The sequence below is a fragment of the Fistularia commersonii genome, chromosome 12, assembly GCF_037954325.1.
Source record: "Fistularia commersonii isolate RoL2024-O1a breed Wild chromosome 12, RoL_Fcom_v1.0, whole genome shotgun sequence".
NCBI classification, from domain to species: Eukaryota; Metazoa; Chordata; class Actinopteri; order Syngnathiformes; family Fistulariidae; genus Fistularia; species Fistularia commersonii.
The window spans coordinates 3194566-3216127 of record NC_141295.1 but is presented as its reverse complement, the minus strand read 5'-3'; the positions used below and the strand labels follow the sequence as shown (position 1 = coordinate 3216127).

Genomic DNA, 21562 nt, shown 5'->3' with positions numbered 1-21562 from the left:
TGAATAAAAGAATGTTCAAAATCTTTCTGGCTCCTAACAGATTTCCTTCTCTCTAAACTCAATAGGCTGTGCTCATGACTTTCTCATGAAGAAAATGAATGTAATCAGCTAAATAGAAGTGAGAACTTTTTTGGGGAGGGAATGGAGGTAGATGTTCTACATAAGTGAATGAGTTTGGGAGGAGGAAGCGGAAATGAGAGGGAGGTACTGTGTTGAGGAAAAGGGGGGTTATGGGTTGACAGACAGGGGTCCACGTTTTAAGATAGCCAAGGCGTCAGTAACTCTGGAAAGCCAGACAGCAGTCAGACTTGTAAGAGACATGCAGTAAGTGTCAGTAAGCCGGCCTGTCTGTGTTTGTGTTTGCTTATCTTATATCTACTTTCAACGTCCTGCTCTTAAGTAGCACACAAACACACTAAACATATGACTGGAGGATTATGAGGAACTTTCTGTTTGCAGCTTTGCAACCCATGATCCTTCATATAACAATATTCTTGACCATGACCGTAAAATTTAACTCTTTTTCTCAAGTTCCGGGTCCAACATTTTTTCCCCCCCCCAACAGTTGCAAAAAATGTAATTCATCAATATCTAAATCGACATCTACCATATCCCACTCATAGAAATGTTTTGAAAACCTTCAAAACTAATGTAAGTTTCATACTGTCTATGAGAACAAAAAGTCTGGCTCCTTACCACTCCTTTCACAAAGTCAACTGGACTTGTAACTCTTTGGAATGAAAACAAATGGTGCTCTTTTTAATACATAGTATACTAATACAAGTAATAAATATTCATGTTGCTAGGATCTGCTGCTTTCGCCTTCATTCGTGCTGAAAAACTGGAATAAAATTTGAACACTTTCCTCTAAACCGCAGTCTGCATGTGAACTCCCTTTTCTTTTTCCAGGCCAGCTTCGGAATACTCCAGCCCCTCAGGGCGTCCACTCAGCTGTGTAGTGGATGAGAACACACCGGTGATGACACCAGTTAATGGGGCAGAGGCCAGTGCGCCACCTGGTGAACAACGGCTTCAGGAGAGGCGGGTTCGATCGCAGCGACACAGAAATTACATGAGTCGAACACACCTGCACACGCCGCCTGACTTGCCCGAGGGTTACGGTACGCGCACAGACATACCTTCGTCAACTTACGAGCCAAACAGGTTTCAGTCTTAGTCCAATTTCAATTTCGATTTCAACCTATAAATCAGAAAAGGCATTCTGATATTGTCATTCGTAAGCTCTCCTTATTTTGAGTGCTGAAAGGTCTGGGAAATGAAGGTGACCAGTGTGTCAATTCGTATCCCGTTACTATTTGGGGATTCTCTGCTTTTGTCCCCACAAGGGTGTATAAAATTCTACATGGTAACTGAAACAGCCAGTTAAATTGTCACCCATCTCACTCTTAATCCGCCTGTGACGTTATTAAACCATCACGCTCAAGACTTTGCATGCTGAGAAATTTTTCCATATGAGACCTTTTTTGGTTGCGAAAGAAACTTGGGAAAGTGCTTCTCGTCAATGGGTGCTCCCCCCTTAAAGGCACCTGAAACTTGGGCAATAACGGAAGAAAATAGGCTTTTGGAGAGGATGGTGTGAAAGCAATAGGGCTTTAGCGGGTTGTTTTTCGGTAGCTGATGAATTGACCATCTGCATTCTTGTGCTCTGTTGCACCAATGGACATAAGTTATGTAGAAGTTCATCACAACTTTAAATATTTGATAATCAAAAGATGCATATTTATACAAATATTTTTATTGTTAATCTTATATGCTTCATACCAACCCTGTCATTACCATCAATGATTTAAAATGGCGCCATATAGATTTATAATTTGCCAAGCAGTTTTTGCATCCATCATTGGGCTGCTTCCCTGCCCTTTTTTAATTAACATTCATAGTTTAATTCTTCCAAGTGGAAAATGTCAAATATACATTTAGTTTGGTACTCAAGTTGCGCTAAAATATTGATTTAACGATATACTTAAATTTTATTAGTGATAAAATATATGAACGAACAGCCCACGTGACTTACAAAATGTAATGCAACGTCATAATTGCACGTGTAAGAAGCAAGACATTTGCTCATGCAATGCAAAACTCAAATTCTCTCAACCAATGCAGGAGTTGTGATTTTCCCCTGTGAACACATCACCAACCCAAAACAGCTTTTACATATATCCTCATCACATTACACATATCCTTATTTTTGGTTTACTTACCTTCATAGGATGCTTAAATGCATTACATTTTATTGAGACCTAACACGTTCGGTCATGTTTTTCCATTCAAAAGATTTTTATTCTCTTCACTTTCTTTTTCTCACTGCTTTGTCCTGGTTGTCATTCACTTGCACACCACTCCTCCATTCCATCTGATCATGTACTAACTCCTCTCTTCCCCTTGGGTGGGAATGGTTAGCTCATTGACGGCACCAATGGGTATTGCTCTCTCTTTAATTCATCGAGTCACCTTTACTTACAGGATTCAAACATTTTTGGGGAATAATCCAGACGTACAACTATCATCTTCCAACATCTGCAAGTTTGATTTTTTTTTTTTCAAACCGACTTATCCAGCCAACGATATCTGCATCTGCACAATCTACGATATAGATTATAACAGGGCTGACGTGGCTCAGCAGGGTTAGAGCGGTGATCCTTGGAATCGAACATTCCTGGTTCGATTCCCGCACTTCTCGCCCGCGGAAGTGTTGTTGAGCAAGACATTGAAAGCTGAACGTCTCTCCTGCCGCCGCTAAGTGGCTGCCAACTGCTCATGGCTCATCCGTGATGGGTTAAAAGCAGAGAGGAATTTCCCGCAAGGGATTATAAAGTATAATGAAATAAACTTTAAAAAAAAAATCAAATAATTTGTGTGCAACCGTATGCCGATGATTTTGAGTGGCAGTCCTGGAAGTCTGCCACCTTTGAAATGTCCCGCTGTGTCTGAGACCGGCTGAGGTCAGGAAAAGTGAATCACTAATGTTCAACAACTAGTGGGCTTTCTTCCAACACTGAACCCTCTGAACTGCTGGGTGTGGTGAGGGAAAGAGAGGGAATGTGTTGAGGTGGAAAGAGGGATAGGTGGGTAGGAAATTAATTGTGCCAGTAGGAAGTTGGGGTGAGGGGCAGTGATGGATTTGTGGTTAATTGACACACTCATTCCTATGCAGCACATACACTGAGCGCCAGAATTCACGTCCATTCATCCATGAGCTACATACATATTGAAAATAACCCTGTTTTGCCTCTTTGTGCCCAGGGTTATATGTATTTACAGCAAATTGGATTTCTGGTTTTGTTAAGAATGTTTATTGCCATTTATAAGTGAGGGCTGGATGTCTCTAGGCACATATAATATCCTTTAGATGTAATGGCAACCAACAAATTAGAACTAAAACAGTACAAGACATATTGCAGACCATTCCTCACTTTTTAAATTCCATATTCACCAAAGACAGGAACTGGTTACATTAGCACCCACATTAAAACTCTGACGTCAACAACGTGGCCTTCGTGTCTCTGTCACATTCATTTCAAAAAGACTCTTTTATACACACTCCTACAATTTTTGTTTTTCTTAGCAGAGCAAAACATATATTTCCGCCCTAATCAACAGTCGCCGTCATATTTTGATTTATTTTTCAATATTTTAATCCCTGCTCTTTCTTTTTTAGAGCAAAGAACAACTCAGCAGGGGCAGGTCTACTTCCTACACACACAGACTGGAGTTAGTACTTGGCATGACCCACGAGTTCCCAGGTAACTTTTGTTTAAATAATTCTTTTTTTGCATATTTTAATCTAATTAATGAGTATTGTTGCTATATTTTTTCATTTTCTAAATAATAATGACTAAAGGTCTTATTTACACCGTGACATATATACAAAGTTGAAAGCAACAAAGCGAACTCAGCTCAGTAGGATGAGCCCTAATATCGATTTTAATGACATTTAATGATGTTTAAAATGTAAGAGAAACAGGATGAAGAAAGAGTTAACTAAACTAATGAGCTGAGTCTGGGCTGGAAGACTACCTTGTCTGACTACATCATGGCCCAATAAATACAATTGTACTCTTTCACCAACTTTTATTAGCCCATTAGCTATTTCACCAGATAATGTAGTAATTCCCATTGCATTACATTTGCATTGATGCTTGCAAAGATGAAACATATGTCAAAAAAAAAAAAATTCAACTCGCGGTAGCGACCTTTTGGTTTGGAAATTTTTTTTGGCACACGTCCCTGTGTTTTGGCGAGTTCAGCAAGGAGGGTGCTTTGTGTTCTGCCTCAAAGCAATCACAAAACTGATTAATAGATTATCAAACTTACTTAACTAGTTTGAGCAGATATGGGAACAGAATACCACAATAAATACATCGGGCAACAGACATCAGGTCTGTCATGATTGATGCCACTTCTAATTTACAGTCAGTGCAAATAGATGATTATTAATTTTAGAAAATAAAGTTCAATAGAATCAAATTGTTCAGTTCTAATAAATTTAATAATTATAATTTATAATTTTTCTTTGTATTTGCCTACAACTAAAATGTAGTTCTTCAAGCATCTTCATCATAATACATAATGTATTAACAGCCAATACCAAAGCAAACCGGTCAATGATATACTCTGGTACAAGGACAATAGATTAAATCGTGCCTTTTCTTAATTGTTATACTTTTACGTTGGTATTAGTCCAGTTTAGTGTATTAGTGAGTATCTCACAAATTAAAAAACTAAATGAATGAAGCCAGTTTGGAACTCACAGTATTGCATATGAGAGCCTTTTTTTCTCCTGGAATTTAAAAAAAATTGTTGTTCGATTTAGCAACTTTGACAACAGTTGAGTGAGTCCAGTAGTTATAACATTTTTGGTTTGTCAATATAACAATCAGTAACCTATGGTAGGAAAAATGTTTGTCATTGAATTCCGTCAAATTCCTACTAATTTGTGGTGCTGTTTGGTCAGCGAGCTTGTTCTTTATGTATCATGAATATTTTCTTTAATACAAAACACTAAAAACATAAAAAATGTATTTATCCCACTGTCGCTGATCCTTTTTAATGGTTATTTAGGGACTTAAGCAACGTGAACTGTGAAGAGCTTGGCCCCCTGCCACCAGGCTGGGAGATCAGAAACACAGCAACCGGCCGTGTCTACTTCGTCGACCATAACAATCGAACGACGCAATTCACGGACCCCCGACTCTCTGCAAACCTCCACCTTGTTCTCAAGTAAGTAAAGAAATATTCCCTTCACTTTGGCCACGCGTGGACCATTGCCATGACTTTGTCATTAAAAATGATCTCATCTATTAAATAGAATAATAAAATGAACTCACCAGTAGCAATAGTTTCAGTAAAACAGTCAATGAAGATGTGATTATTGTTTGGCTTTCACTGTAAAACCTGTATTGTTTTTGTACCATTTCCCCTTTCGCCTGTTTCCTCTTCTGCTGCTTGTCATTTTTGTCTCTCCTATACTTTTTTTGTCCTGTCTCTTCTTTTTCATTCTGTCCCCGATGTTCCTCTGCAATCCCTTTTTCTGTCATTCACCCACTTTTCTTTTCTTATGCCCTTCTCCCTCCAGCAGCCCAACTTCAAATGGATCCCGAGGGGCCATGGACAGCCAGAACACCAACCTCAGGTAACTTCCTCAGACAGAGATTTTTTTTTCCCACACATTTTTGCATATCGTTTGCCTCTGCATTTGCATCCATGCACTTACTGTTTGCTGAAAATTACATGCATCTGAACATTGTGGTCTATACGGTGTGTTTCTCCCATATTGTGTGTTTTTTAGCAGGTAGCCAAACAAAGCTTTAATTACATACCCTTTGTTAAATGTCATAGAAAATGTTGGTTGCGATGGTTTTCTGTGACAGAAAGTTAAGTCAATGAGGATGTATATTCGGGTGCGTTCTCTTTTTAACCTTTCTTTATTTAACATTTATGTGAATGTCATTCAAGTTCAGCACATACTCCCAACGTACTCTGTCTGGCTGTCTACATCGAAGGGCTGTGAGTCTGTCTGTGTGGTTGTGTGTGTGTGCGTGCGTGCGTGTGTGTGTGTGTGTGTGTGTGCGCATGTGTGTGTTAGCTGTTTGTCTCCACTGAAGCTTAGCTAATCCAGCAGAGACCTGAAGAAGCCAAGCCCACTTGGGAAAATAATACTAAACATGTGTTGGCAGAACAGCTGTTAACACAGCAGATGTTTTCCTGTCCTGAGCAATCATCGCCTTAATACTTGTATTTGTTCTTTAATAATTCACAGAAAAGGACAGCAACAAATGTTAGGCATTTTCATTGAAATTGAGCCACATTATCCAGTTGTAATTTGCTACCTATCTTGACTTTTCACAAGGACAGATTTGAGAAAGTCCAAAGCAATATTTTAAAGTTTAAAACTTACAAATTGAACAAGAGATTTTTTTTTTTTCGAATGAAGCATCCTCTCATTAAAACGCACTCATGAAATCAAAATATCTGAACCTTCTGAGGACAATTAATGTCACAGCATCAGATGTATTCAGTACTGTGTGAGGTAGCAGTCTTGAAATAAGCATCAGTGATTCTTAAGGATATCCAGCTTTTATGTTGGCTTCATTTCAAGCAACAAGGCACAGGAATGAATGAGGGTCCTCCATTGATAGGTTCTGCTATTGGTGTCAGGAAACTTTGCAAGTCACTTTATCTCTTAAGAGCCATAAATATAAGCCATCTGTTTTACATGTATCATGTGGTCCACATACATTTGTATTTTACTAAATACAGGTGTCTTTTCCCTTACCTGAAAACCAGGTAAGAATTTGTCCTTTGCACAGGCTGACTAATTTGTAACTTACAGGAATTAAATAGATAGATAAAATGCTTTTTTTTTTTTGTGTGAAATCAGTTTTTCAGTTTTAACCCTGTGTAAGTTTTCGCTCTACACCACTGTTGATGGGTAGGCTGTGGTTTCCATATCCAAGAAAAGGAGTTTGATCGGTCAGTTTATGGAAGGCCGATCTGTAATTGCTTAGAACAAATGATGACAAGCATACAAAATACAGATTGAGAAACCAGTACAACCAGTTAAACCACTGCTCTAAACATCCGGCTTTTTCTGCCCCTTTTTCTTTTCTCTTCAAATGCCCCTGCTTCTCCTTTCATGCATCTTCGTACCCCCCGCCCCCTTTAAAAAATATATTATTCCTTCTGTCCTCAATATCTGCCCTTGTCTGTGCTCCAAAAACGATCAAAGTTATAAGTCTCCCTGCTGGCTATGTATCAGGACATCTGTCTTTTATCACTAGGTTTTACGAATATTTCAACCAGCATCCATCCAGGTCTGCCACACGTACGCTACCTTGACTTTGCTGAAATCCAGCCCTGCACTCACTTGTTTTTAGATAGAAAGATTGAAGAGGGTAATTAGTGTGGCTGCGTGTCATTATGGACCGGGTGTTACCACTATTTTGGAGCTTGAGGTTGAAGCAAAAAAAAAAAAAAAAAATGCCTGCCTTTTCTGTAGATTGTAATACTGTTGTGCAGACACAATGCTGATTGTCCTTCACTTGGGAAAAAAAGGTTTTAAAAATGGGAGAAAGGAAGTGCTAAGGGTAATTTATCTTGCATAGCAATATCATTTTGCTGTTCTGCTATATTTCTCATTAACTCTGTAGTTCTATCAACATTAATCCAGTGTTTTTAACAGAAAGAAGCAACATTAAAGCTATCAAATATAAACTTCACATATGGATTCCTATTCCTATATGGACCCGCTCGACAAAAACAAAACAAATCCTTTCTTTTGGATCAAAACTTTTTTTTTTTGATTCACCCGATTCTTGCATTTTCATAGAAGTTAAAATGCACAAAGTGGATGTATGCCACTACACTATGAATTTCTATTTGACAACTAGCAATAGTGTGATCCATGAGAAATGTCCTGGTAAAAACGTGACTCACAGCACTGATTCCTTCGACCTCAGACTGATGATTGGCCTTGGATTGTCAGACAGTCAGACACAGCTACATTGCTGTGGTCTGCCACACTGTTTCTCACATACCTTGCATCCTCCCTTGCACCAGTATATGTCTGAAAGATTACATCAGTGTTTGCTAAAAATATTTTTAGTTGCCGTTGGATTTAGAATCGGTGGGCGTCACAGGTATTTTCCAAACCGAGGTGTAAATCGTGACTTTTGTGTCAATATTCGCATTGATGTTTCAAGAAGTAATTATGTTCGGTGGATTACAGCCGTGACTCCCTGAAAGATATATATAAATTCAAATCATTGGGTGAGCAAAATCATGCACATATATTGGTGGTCTAGAAAGGTTTTTTTAATTTAATTATTCTTCAGATAGAAGATAGACGTACATGTTCCTCGTTAGTGGTAAATACTACATGTCTGAAAAGTGACGCGACGACTGTTTTGAAAGCCTGAAGCTGTACTTCATGTTTATCTGCGTAGGAATCAACAGATGATAAAGTCAGTGCCTTATACATACTAGTTCAAACTATACATTATTTTAAGCTTTTTCTGTTTGTGATAGAATGATGGCATTCATGTAAGAAAGATTAATTTTGCTGTATTCATAGTGATTTAGCGTAATAAATGAACCGCTATCAAATGTTTGATGCCACGTTTACTGAGCTGGTTTGGGATAAGATGTAATTCACCTTCTTTGTTTCTTTTGGATCTGGTAGCACTATGTAGGTGACATATATTCAAGTGATGGTTCATGCACTTGACAGAAAACACCGTTTGGTCCGCTTTTCCTACTTTTGAGGCAGTGGATGTTCGGCGCTGGGCACTGAGTGACACTTTAAGCCGGCTCATAAAGGGCCCTTTGGTTCTCTGGGTGGGGTAGGGGCTGAAGTGGGTGGGGTGGCTTGTGTAGCTTTAACACCAACACACCTACTCAACACTCATTACAGCCCAGCTGTGCCACACACGTGAGAAAGAAGCAAGTACAATTTCTCTAATACACACAGACATTCTTGTGCTTGCACTCTGTAACCCCCTACACACACATCCTGTCTCCCTCCAGACACTGAAAGAGGATGGAGCACAGTCATGACTCTGCAAGTTCAGGTGCAGGTGATCCAGTTCGGATTCTTGGCTTCTCCAGCTCTTTTTCCCCTGCTCCCTTTACTCTAAAATAACAATAATAATATTATCTGGCTCTTATGTCGGGTTTGAAAGTTTATATTTCTACCTAATCATCATATTTTATACGTGCTGTCACCAGCAAAGCAGCCATTGCTCTCTTTTGCTCTGCTAAAAGCTTTGCTCTTCTGATATATTCTATATTTGCCATCAAATATGCAGAGCTTGTATTCTCAAGTAACTGGAGACGAACTATTTCAAAACATATTTTTGATTACACTGTGCCCTCGGAAGAAAAAAAAAAAAAAATTGCGCTGAAATTACACTTTATTATATGGTTCTTGAGCCTCCCAGCCAAAAGCAACTCATTCCATTTTGTTTTAAGGGCATCTTTTCTTTCCCTCCTCCTTCCTAAAGTGGTTTTTCAGGACTGCACTGCTGCAGTCTTACCCTTTCTTTGACATGCTTGGAACCCCAGACCATGCCAAAAAAATAAATAGCAGTGGATGTGATTATACAGGGATAGACTGGCGAAACACTGTACCCGTTTAGCTTGGAAAGTCCAAATAGATGAAGGCTTTTTTTTTTTCAACCCACTGAACCAGAGAACCCAAGTGTACAAGAAGTGTCGGAATAAGTGGGTGGCTAAATGCTGCTACCTTAGAAGGCCTCCCCTTTCCTTTAAATACCAAGTTCAGGGCTCATGGTGTGCCGTCTTTGTTTGACCAGTCTCAACACTCCACTCCCAGTGGAGGACAGTAGCTTCTTTTAAAGAAGCTTTCTGCTGGTTCAGCATTTTTACACAAGAAAATGAAGGCCGCTGTCCTGTTGAAGTGAGAGGTGGATTATGTTTTTTTCATGGGCCACCCAGGCGTCTCACCACCGTTACCGCAGTCAGGGTTGGAGGATGTCTGAACTACCAAGCTGACCATGTTGGTAGATCTATATAAAACATATATATTGTAAAAGAAAGAGGATACATGAGGTTATAGTCAAGAGTTAATTCTGTTCATTGACCAACTCGCTGCTCACGCCCTTTCCAGCACTTAGCCCTGACTTGCAAAATGAGACCGGCCTTGCAAAAATAAAATGACTTGTGGTTATAATTCACACTGACCAGATCATTGATTGTAGTGCAGACAACAGTACCTGCTGTCATTTTTATGGAAACAAAAATGACATTTCGGAGAACGGTAACGGAAAAATATAATGTCGGCGCTCGGCTGGTTGGACGGTCTACCTTTGCTGTCCTCTTCTTCAGGGAAAGGGAACGTCAAGATTCTTCTTTAAAGAAGTCAAGGGCTTGACGGATAATTATTTAGAAAAATGTTAGACATTTATCCCAATAAATTATAATAAAAGTAGATCGGAATCAACGTAATACAGAGGTAGAGTGAAATGTTTATACTTTGTTTTTTTTTTTTTTTTTTTTGTTTTTTTTTTCTAAATCCTTGAACATTGATTCATTTGGGAGGTTGTTGGATAGACAAGTTATACATGCATGTTGCTTTGAATGGTATCACAGCCAATCCATGCTTCGACCATGAAGCAGTTCTCACCTCGAACCGGGTTTATATGCTCTTCTTTCTTTCCCACTTGTATTATTTACCATTTGGTCAAAAGATCAGCTTGTCTACAGGTCTGGATCACATTTGCTCAGTCTTGGCACTCTTGAGGGGAGTAAAGAGGTTGTGTGTAGAGAAGGAATTTCTTACAGAACTCCACAGCTAAGTGGTTGAGATGGAATGGACCGGGGAATTCCCAACAGGATGTGTCCCTATTTCTTCTATCCCCGTCAATAAAATCCGATGCCACCACCTGTAGACATAGCATTTGTCATCAAAAAGTCATCTTCCTGATGAGTATGTGAGGGTAAACATCTGCATCGCACTAAGTTGAAATGACCCCTTAGAAACATCTGCCGTGAAATTGCTTTGTGTATAATTAGTCATGTGGACATGAAAATCCGTTTCTTTACTCATCCATTCATTTCTGCATTTTCCCCAACTGCCCCTACCCTTCCTCTCTTGACGTTTCTTCCCATCCACCTTATTCCCGTAGTCATCCTGTTCCGCTGAAGAGCCAGGGTGGCCCTGGGGGCCTACAGCAAGCTCTGTCACCGGCCCAGCTGCCCGAAGAGGCAGAGTGCCTGACAGTGCCCAAATACAAGAGAGACTTGGTACAGAAGCTGAAGATCCTGCGTCAGGAACTTTCCCAGCAACAGCCCCAGGCCGGCCACTGCCGGATCGAGGTCTGCCGTGAGGAGATATTTGAGGTAAAGAAAAAAAATGCTCCTTTGAATTGAACCCTATCCTATCATGTGCAGCGTTGCGCCGCACAGTAACCGAGTGCACTCCTAATACTTCACGTGTCAATCATGCCTCTGAAAGACACATAAAAGTTGATATGAGTCCAGATATGCACGGCGAAAGCTGAATATAAATTCTGATAGGATTTTTCCATTAGAATAATGATAAAGACAAGTAAATTTACCAAATTGTGAATGATGTATAAAATCATCATCTGGATCACGTCGAGCAGCAAGCTTAAGACGTCTATGAAAACAATAAAAGAATGCTCACAAACCCACATCTTTGCTTTTTACTGACATTTTTTCACCCTGTTTTAGATGTGCACCAGAAAATGGCCCGGGGCCACACAGAACCAGTACTCAGAACCACTTTATGATTTCCAGGCAAAACCAGAGTATTAAGGCCTTCACAGCACCTCAGAAGCTTGTTCTGTTCCTTTTCTTCTCCTCCTCCGTCGACTTCTCCTGCTCTCGCAATCATTTGTTCGACCCAGGCGAGGCATTCTTTCTAGATGATTTCAGCAGTTAAAGAGATTGGAAGGGTGGGAAGGAGGATGTAAGGAAAGGAGTGAAGGCAGCGGTGGCAAGTATTTTGGGCCAGACATAACTTCATAACTTCAAGTTTAGCAATTAAAAATATGACTTCATCCTCCTTCGATGTGACAGCTGTGGAAGGGGAAAGTGTGAAACACCATGTCTGCAGATCCACTTAAGGTTCTCACACAGGAACCAGCCCTGTCGACCTCCCGTGGTCATGACTGCACACAACTTTACATGCACAATAGACCTCAGGTGTTTTGTTACGATGATGTTCATGCACGTGTCATGATTTATCATTTCAACATGCAGCCTCTCATAAAAACACAAATACCTCAATTCGGTGTACAGGTCGGTCAAAGTACATCGTAATCTTGTACACACCATTGAAGGCCACGCCGTACAAAATATCCGGAAAAATGAATAATTGCGGAGAATGAATTTCTCCACGGGGATTAATAAAGGATGAATTATTATTATTACAAGTTTGAACCTCATACATTTTCAAATTAACAATTTACATGCTTGTGTTTTGTGGTAATTTACAGGCCTCTGTGTGCGGCCCAGATCTGTCAGGCTGTGGCAGTCGCAGCAGTTCTGTGTTTACTGCGGCGCAGCCTCTGAGTCTCTGGACTCCAATGAGTTGATTCTTATGTTATCCAAAAAGAAAACACATTCACTGTCTGTTTGTATATTTTATACAGTGGGGAGAACAAGTATTTGATACATTGCTGATTTTTTCAGCTTTTCCCACTTGCAAAGCATGTAGAGGTCTGTCATTTTTATCATAGCTACTTTTCAACTGTGAGTGACGCAGTCTAGAAACAAAAATCCAGAAAATCACATTGTATGATTTTTAAGTAATTGCTTTCTATTGTATGACATAAGTATTTGATACATCAGTAAAACAGAACTTACTATTTGGTACAGAAACTTTTGTGTGGGATCAGACGTTTCCTGTTAGTTCTTGACCAGGTTTGCACACACTGCAGCAGGGATTTTGGCCCACTCCTCCATACAGATACATACACATCTTCTCCAGATTCAGGTTTTAGGGCAGCCGCCACGCAATATGGACTTTCAGCTCCCTCCAGGACCTTGAGATGCTTCTTACAGAGCCACTCCTTCGTTGCCCTAGCTGTGTTTCGGGTCCTTGTCATGCTGGAAGACCCAGCCACAACCCATCTTCAAGACTCTTACTGAGAGAAGGAGGTTGTTGGCAAAGATCTTTCGATACTTCTTCCTCCTCCAAACACGGCGAATGGAGTTTAGACCAAAAAGGTCTTGTTTGGTGGAGAGGTTGGAGTTTGTTTGATTGAGTGTGTGGACAGGTGTCTTTTATACAGGTAACAAGTTCAATCTGGTGCCGTTAATACAGGTTATGGTTGGCGAATGGGAGGGCTTCTTAAAGAAGAACTAATATCCTAATTTCCGCGCACCTCAATATAAGCCGCACCGGCTAGCCGATCGCTATCTCGGGCTTCCTCCTGCGCACTAAAACCCTCAAAGTCGTCTTCTTCGGTGTCGAAGTTGAACAGACTCTCAATTTCTTGGTCATTTAATCGGTCCGATAAATGTTTTAGCGGCGTGAAGCTCGTTAGCCCCACCCAAAGAATATTAGCCGCAGCATTGTTTATGTGAAAAAAGTCGCGGCTTATCGTCCAGAAATTACGGTAGGTCTGTGAGAGCAGCAATTCTTACTGGTTGGTAGGTGATCAAACACTTATGTCATGCAATAAAAAAAACAAATTAATTATCTAGAAATCATACGATGGGATTTTCTGGATTTTTGTTTTAGATCCCGTCACTCACAGTTGAAGAGAACCTATGATAAAAATGACAGACCTCTACATGCTTTGTAAGTGAGAAAAGCTGAAAAATCAGCAGTGTGTCCAATACTTGTTCTCCCCACTGTACATAACTGGTGAAAAGATTCAGTTAAGAAAGACAAACTTGTGATTATCAAGACAGGTAGTAATCTGCTATTACACCAATTTCCTCCAATCAAATGCAGTTAAGGGAATATAGAAAACACATGTGAAACATGAATAGAAAAACGATTAATAGCACAAGGCTGGTAAGAAAAAATTGTAGTCATGATTAAGGGTAGCCACAAAGGCAAAGTACAGAGGACACCAATGCAAGTAGCCATTGATGTTGCAAATGGTGAGCTAAGGCTTATCAGAATAATAAAGCATTTGTGAATGATAAATAAACCCTTTACAGAAGTTGAGATGAAATGCAGTGAGATTGGGAAAGCTCTTCGTTACTTGGGAGACAGATTAAAAAGCAACATTATCTCTCATTTTCCAAATAAATTTGAAGGACAGCCAGTAAAAATGTGTTCAAATGACCTCAGTGTGGAGTGTAGGAGAGTTAGTGGTATAATAAAGTTTATTTCAAAATGAATGGGAATTAAGATAATACAACTCCAGCCCGTATTTTAATTTTTTTTTTTTTAATTTTGAGGAAATTGGATTTCCCGAGATGGCTAATAAGCTTTTCATCTGGTAGGGATTTGTTAAAACATGCACGCACGCAAACACACACACACACACATTTCTCACTTCTTATGTTACGATAATCACAAGCACTTAGTTATTTATGTTTGGAGTCTGATTTTTCAGGAGCAGTTATTAGGGCCTCTTTCTTGTAAGAGCTGCAGTTGTAGCCTATGTTAATGGTCGAGTGTATATTAGGTTTTAAAGGAAACACTGTGCGTAATGTCACAACAGTTCATACTAAAGCAATACAGTCAGGTCAATAAGTGTTTGATCCCCTTATGATTTTGCAAGTTCTGCTTAGAAATCATGGCGGGGTCTAAAATTTTCATCATTGGTGTATTTCCCCTGTGAGAGACAGAATCTAAAAAAAAAAAAAAATCAATTTTTTTTTTTTTTTTTTTTTACAATTTATTTGTAAATTACAGGGTCAAATAAGTAATTGACCCCTTGAGTCAAATAGTTTCAATATTTAGGACGGGAGCCCTTGTTAACAATTACAAAGGTCAAATGGTTCCTTTAAGTCTTTACCAGATTTGCACACACTGCAGCATGGATTTTCAGCTCCCTCCAAAGATTTTCAATTGGATTTAGGTCTGGAGACTGGCTGGGCCACTCCAGAACCTTGATATGCTTCTTTCGGAGCCACTCCTTGGTTTTCCTGGACGTGCGCTTTGGGTCATTGTCATGTTTGAAGACCCGACCACAACCTATCTTCAGTGCCCTGACTGAGGGAAGGAGGTTTCGGCCCAATATCTCACAACACATGGTCCCGTTCATCCTCACGTTAAAACAGTGCAGTCGTCCCGGCCCCTTTGCTGAAAAACACCCCCAGAGCATGATACTTCCACCCCCATGCTTCGCTGTAGGTATGGTATTATTGGGATGATACTTATCCTTCTTCCTGCAAACACGGCAAATGGAGTTAAGACTAAAAAGTTCTATTGTGATCTCATCTGACCCCAAAACTTTCTCCCATGAGTCCTCTGGATCATCCAGATGGTCCCTGGCAAACTTAAGAGGCCTTGACATGGGCTGACTTAAGCTGACTTCAGCGCGATGCATGATTTTAAACCATTACGTCTCAGTGTATCACTGATAGTAGCCTTGGAAACGGTGGTCCCAGCTGCCTTCAGGTCATAGATCAGCTCCTTCCGTGTAGTTCCGGGCTGATTCTTCACCTTTCTTAGCATCACTGATACCCCACGAGGAGAGATCTTCTGTCGGGCCCCAGTCCGAGGGATATTGACGGTCATTAGCCGCGTCCATTTTCTGGGAATGGCTCCAAAAGTTGTTCTTTTTTTTCATCAGCTGCTTGGCAATTTCTGCTTTCTCAGCTTTGTGAAGGTCGACAATTTTGTCTTTTGAGTCTTTTGACAGCTCTTTGGTTTTACTCAAGTGGGCTACTATACTTTTGACAGCTTGTAGGGTGCACAGGTGTCTTTAAGAAAGCCAACAACCTCAAATAGGTGCTACTCAATGAGAATGATGAGCAGAGTGTAGTTGGACTCTTTTAAAAGCAGAGGAACAGGTCTTTGAAGGTCAGAAATCTTGCTCATAAGAAAGGGATCAAATTCTTATTTGACCCTGTAATTTACTAATAAATTGTAAAAAAAAAAATCATACAATGTGATTTCCGATTTTATTTATTCATTTTATTGTATTTTATTTTAGTCTGTCTCTCACAGTGGAAATGCACCAACAATGAAAATTTTATAACCCTCCATGATTTCTTAGTGGGAGAACCTGCAAAATCATAAGGGGATCAAATACTTATTGAACTGATTGTGTATAATCTGTCTGACAGGATTCATACGTGATCGGAAAATATTACAGTCTGTCACGCCTCACCATTTACAGGAAATCTGTAATTGTGGAAGGTGGGGGGGAATTACATTTTTATTTTCATTTTAATTTTACAGTTTCAAGCAGCAGTCCTTTTTCTGTGACAGGGATCACTTTCATGTGAGACAATAGTTTCATGGACCAGCCTTCAAGGTGTGGTGAAATGAAATATGACCATAACCATCACCATAATGTTGAATCAGTATGGAGCCCTGCGTTATTTTTTTAATATATATTTTTTTTATTTTTTATTTTTTTTAGTAACTTGTGGGCTTAATGTGTCATATGACCAAGAAAAGTGTCTTGACTGAAGGATGTTATTAGGAGACAAGTCTTTCATTTTTCTAAATGAAACATGCTTCTCATTGATCATGAAATAAGAAACAAAAAAAATAATATCATGTATTCTCTCTGTCCGGCCCGCTACTGAATGACTCATGAACCACTGTTTTGGGAGCTCTAGTTTTTGTAAACCTCCGTTGTGCTGTAGTAACCATCTGTCTGGTTTAAATCATAGGAGTCATACCGACAAGTGATGAAGATGCGTCCGAAGGATCTCTGGAAGAGACTAATGATCAAATTCAGAGGAGAAGAGGGACTGGATTATGGTGGGGTGGCGAGGTAATTTTTTGATGTTCTAACCATTTCTTCATGTATTTCAAATGTCCCTCAACAGTATGCATCCTCATTATTTGTGTGTTTCCTCATTAGGGAATGGCTGTACCTGCTGTCCCATGAGATGCTGAACCCCTATTATGGTCTATTCCAGTACTCTAGAGATGACATCTACACGCTACAGATTAACCCGGACTCTGCCGTCAACCCTGTGAGAAAGTTTGACAGATTTACAAATTGATATTTGGCATATTTAACCAACCAATTACATACTTACAAATCCACCCATTCATCTTCCCCCGCGTATCCGGAGTCGGGTCATGGGGGCAGCAGTCGGAGCAAAGAGGTCCAGACCTCCCCCCCCCCCCCCCGGGCCAGCCTGGAGACATAGACATAGGAAGCATCCAGACCAGATGCCACCTCATCTGACTCCCTCTATACGCCGAGGAGCAGTGGCTCTACTCCGAGCTCCTCCCGGATGACCCAACTTCTCACCCTATCTCCAAGGGAGAGTCCGGCCACTCTGAGGAGAACACTCATTTCAGCCACTTGTATCTGCAATCTTGTTCTTTCGGTCACTCGCAGCTCGTGACCATAGGTGAGGGTGGGAACGGAGATCAACCGGTAAATTGAGAGCTTCGCCATCTGGCTCTGTCTTTACAACGACAGACCGGTACAGGACAAGACCCCAAGATACTTGAACTCCTCCACTTGGGGCATTCCACCTGTTACCGGTTGAGCACCGTGGTCTCAGATTTGGAGGTGCTGATTCCTCATCTTCACACTCTGCTACGAACTTCTCCAGTGAGAGCTGGAGATCATGGCCCGATGTAGTCAACAGAACCACATCATCTGCAGCCACCAAACCGGATCCCCTCAACTCCCTGGCTGCGCCTAGTTATTCTGTCCATAGAAGTTATGGACACAATCAGTGACTAAGGGCAGCCCTGCAGAGTGCAGCTCACCGGAAACGAATCCTACTCACAACCAGCAATGTGAACCAGGCTCCGACACTGGACATACAGGGTCCAAACAGCCCATATGATGGGGTTTGGTACCCCATACTCCCGGAGCACCCCCCACATCCTTAAAACACATGTAGACTGGTTGGGCAAACTTCCATGCTCCCTCGAGGACCCTGCCGAGGGTATAGAGCCGGTCCACTGTTCCACAACCAGGACGAAATCCACATTGCTCCTCCGGGAACCGAGGTACAACGAGGCGGCGGACCCTCTTCTCCGGCACTGCTGAATAGACCTTACCAGGGAGGTTGAGGAGTGCGATCCCCCTGTAGTTGGAGCATACCCTCTGATCCCCCTTTTTTTAAAAAGGTGGATCACCACCTGCCAGTCCAGCAGCACTGTCCCTGACATCCACACAATGCAGCAGAGGCATGTCAGTGCGTCAACTGGGTTGAGGAGAGTATTCGGAAGTATTCCTGCAACTGATCTACAAGTCTTGAGTTGAGCTCAGCAGCGCCCCACTCCCACTGTACACAGTGTTGACGGAGCACTGCTTTCCCCTCCTCAACTCAAGACATGGACCAGAATCTCCTGGACACCCACCGGGAGCCGTTCTCCACGGTCTCTCCGAACTCCTCCCACGCCCCGGTTTGGTCTGCCGGTACCTGTCAACTGCCTATGGAGCCCCACAGGCCAGAAAGGCCCGATAGGACTCCTTCAGTTTGACGGCATCCCTCACTGCAGAGGTCTACCAGTGGGTTCGAGGGGTTGCCACCCCGACAGGCCCCGGCCACCTTATGGCCGCAGCTCCAGTCTTCTGCCTCAACAATGGAAGCACGGAACATGGTCCATTCAGACTCCGTGTCCACCGCCTCCATCGGTACGTGGTTGGAGCTCTGCCAGAGAGCTGAAACTCCTGACAGGGGACCCTGCCAGATGTTCCCAGCAGACCCTCACATTTCGTTGTGGTCTGCCAGGTCTGACCGGCATCCTCCCCCACCATTGGAGCCAGCTCACCACCAGGCGGTGATCAATTTTCACTCATGTCCTGAGTGTTCAGGACATGCGGCTGCAAGTCCGACAACACGACTACAAGGTCAATCAAAGAATTGTGGCCGAAGGTCTGTTGGTGCCAGGTGCACATATGGACACCTTTGTGCCTGAACATGGTGTTTGTTATGGACAGTCTGTGACGAGCACAGAAGTCCAATAACAAACACTGCTCGGGTTCAGATCGGGGGGCCGTTCCTCCCAATCACGCCCTTCCAACTTGCACTGTCGTTGCCCACATGAGTGTTCAAGTCTCCCAGTAGAACGAGGGAGTCCCTGATAGGAGCGATATCTAGCGATATCTACCTCTAGGGACCCCAAGAAGGGTAGGCCAACTGAACTGGTGCACGGCCACAAACAACAGTCAGAGCCCGTCCCCCCCCCCCCCCCAAAGGCGGAGGGAAGCTTCCCTCTCGTTCACTGGGTTGAACCCCAGTGTACACGTGCCGAATCAGGGGGCAATCCATACGCCCGCGCCTGCCTGGCGCCTCCCACCAGGGGCAACTCCAGAGTAAAGAAAGAGTCTAGCCCCTCCCGAGAGGCCTGGTTCCAGACCCCATGCTGTGCATCGAGGTGAGTCCGACTATATCTAGTCGGAATCTCTCAGCCTCGTGCACCAGCTTGGGCTCCTGCCCCACCAGAGAGGTGACTTTGCATGTCCCGAGCGCCGGCTTCTGTAACCGAGGATCAGATCGGCAAGGTCCCCGGCTCCGGCCACCGCCAGGTCACGCTGCACCCGACCCCTGCGGCCCTTCCTGTGGGTGGTGAGCCCAGGGGAAGAGGGACCCGTGTCAATCCTTTGGGCCGTGCCCGGCCATCTGGCTCCAGGGTGGGGCCCCGCTGACCCTCGTCCGGTCAAGGGAGAACTAGATCCAAAGATTGTGTTCAAACAAACTAGCTACAAAATATTCAAATAAATCCTGTTTTTCAAATACAAATGTAATCGATGTAATCATTGGGCTGTTTTCAGTATCATATGGCATTCATTTCATTGACCGAAGAACTACAGTAATACATTTCAGAGTTCATAACACCGAATTTACAGGATAATGTTAGTCCTAATAATCTCATCCAAATTGATCACAAACATGATAAACATAAGCTTAGTATCATTCAGGTTAAAAGTACAATTTTTTTCAATGAAAGTGAGTCCATTTTTTTATGTTTTGTAGGAGCATCTGTCATACTTCCACTTTGTGGGCCGTATCATGGGCATGGCGGTATTTCACGGCCACTACATCGACGGAGGATTCACGCTACCCTTCTACAAACAGCTGTTAGGAAAACCCATCACCCTGGACGACATGGAGTCGGTCGACCCTGACCTTCACAACAGCCTGGTCTGGATCCTGTAAGACTTTTCTATTCAGCTCACCTACTATTTTGTCGATATTGCGCATTTGTGTTACAAGCCAGCTCACTAGACCAGGGAAGTAATACTCGGACGGTGAAAGTTGTATCTTGATCGAACCTATTTGGAACGGTTAAGGGCTTAAGTAAGTGAAAGTTTTCTAGAAGAGGCCGTGAATTGTTTTTACCAACATCATTTCTGAAATCTAACCCAAAGTGGAACAGAAATGTAGCTCACGTGTTACAAAAAAATACCATTTACTACTCAGGTTCCCTCACTAAATTTAAATCCATCAAGGTTAACTATGTGTGAGCGGTTATACTTTTCACATTTTACCCATTTTTTGAATTTATAAGTTTCCCTTCATTTTTTTGTAAACCTACTCTCAGTGAGAAGCACAGTAGCGGTTTAAATGTTCTTACGAACCTTAAACCTGCCCTTTTGCTTTTGCAAAATGAATTTGCACCGCGCACCACCATTGTGGCGCCCTCTGCTGTGTCTGAAAGTCTCCTGTACAGAGTGATCTTTTGGCCTTCTCCTGAGGGGGTACTGTATTTTCAGCTTAAACTTTAATCCCAAATAAAATATACTGCTCGAAAAAATAAAGGGAACACTTGAACGACACAACGTAACTCCAAGTCAATCACACTTGTGTGAAATCATAGTGTCCACTCAGGAAGCAACACAGATTCATTTTGACTTGTTTTAAGGACATGACATCAAAGTTGGATCCGCCTGGAGTTTGTTTTTACACTTTAATTTTGAGTGTGATTCCTAATCCAGACCTCCATGGGTTGATACATTTGATTTCCATTGATCATTTTTGTGTGATTTTGTTGTCAGCACATTCAACTGTGTAAAGAGCTAAGTATTTCATAAGAATGTTTCATTCATTTAGATCTAGGATGTGTTTTTTAAGTGTTCCCTTTATTTTTTTGAGCAGTGTATATATCAAACACCAGGTGCTCATTTCAACCCAGCCGATCACAGATTATAAACTTTACCTGTTATTTGTTGTGCATATTTTTTCTCCCAAATAATAATGCTTAAAACAATAACAGAAATGTCTGGATGCTGAGAGGTAATAGGAGGTCTTTCCCACCTGAGGCTATCAGACATTTTAATTCCTCTTCTCTCAGCCGCAGGGAATCTTCAATCTTTGTCGCTACTGCTAACAGCTAAGACAATTTATATTTCATTATATTTCTTATTCTTCCTCCTTTCCACTATTATCTATTACTATTATGTTTTTACTTGAAACTCTGGCACAACAATTTCCTTCGGGA

General features: G+C 41.7%; 1 protein-coding gene across 2 annotated transcripts in view; it reads left to right on the top strand.

Annotated features, from left to right (window-relative positions):
• Positions 1–21562, top strand: part of LOC147228141 (E3 ubiquitin-protein ligase SMURF2-like) — a 69670-nt gene that overhangs the window by 38018 nt on the left and 10090 nt on the right. For both annotated transcript variants that reach the window (XM_086156381.1, XM_086156380.1), the window contains 8 exons: positions 910–1121; positions 3680–3764; positions 5083–5241; positions 5597–5653; positions 11166–11379; positions 16816–16919; positions 17010–17124; positions 20098–20276. In XM_086156381.1, coding sequence (XP_086012507.1) covers positions 910–1121; positions 3680–3764; positions 5083–5241; positions 5597–5653; positions 11166–11379; positions 16816–16919; positions 17010–17124; positions 20098–20276 — 1125 coding nt within the window. The remainder of the gene's footprint in view (positions 1–909; positions 1122–3679; positions 3765–5082; positions 5242–5596; positions 5654–11165; positions 11380–16815; positions 16920–17009; positions 17125–20097; positions 20277–21562) is intronic.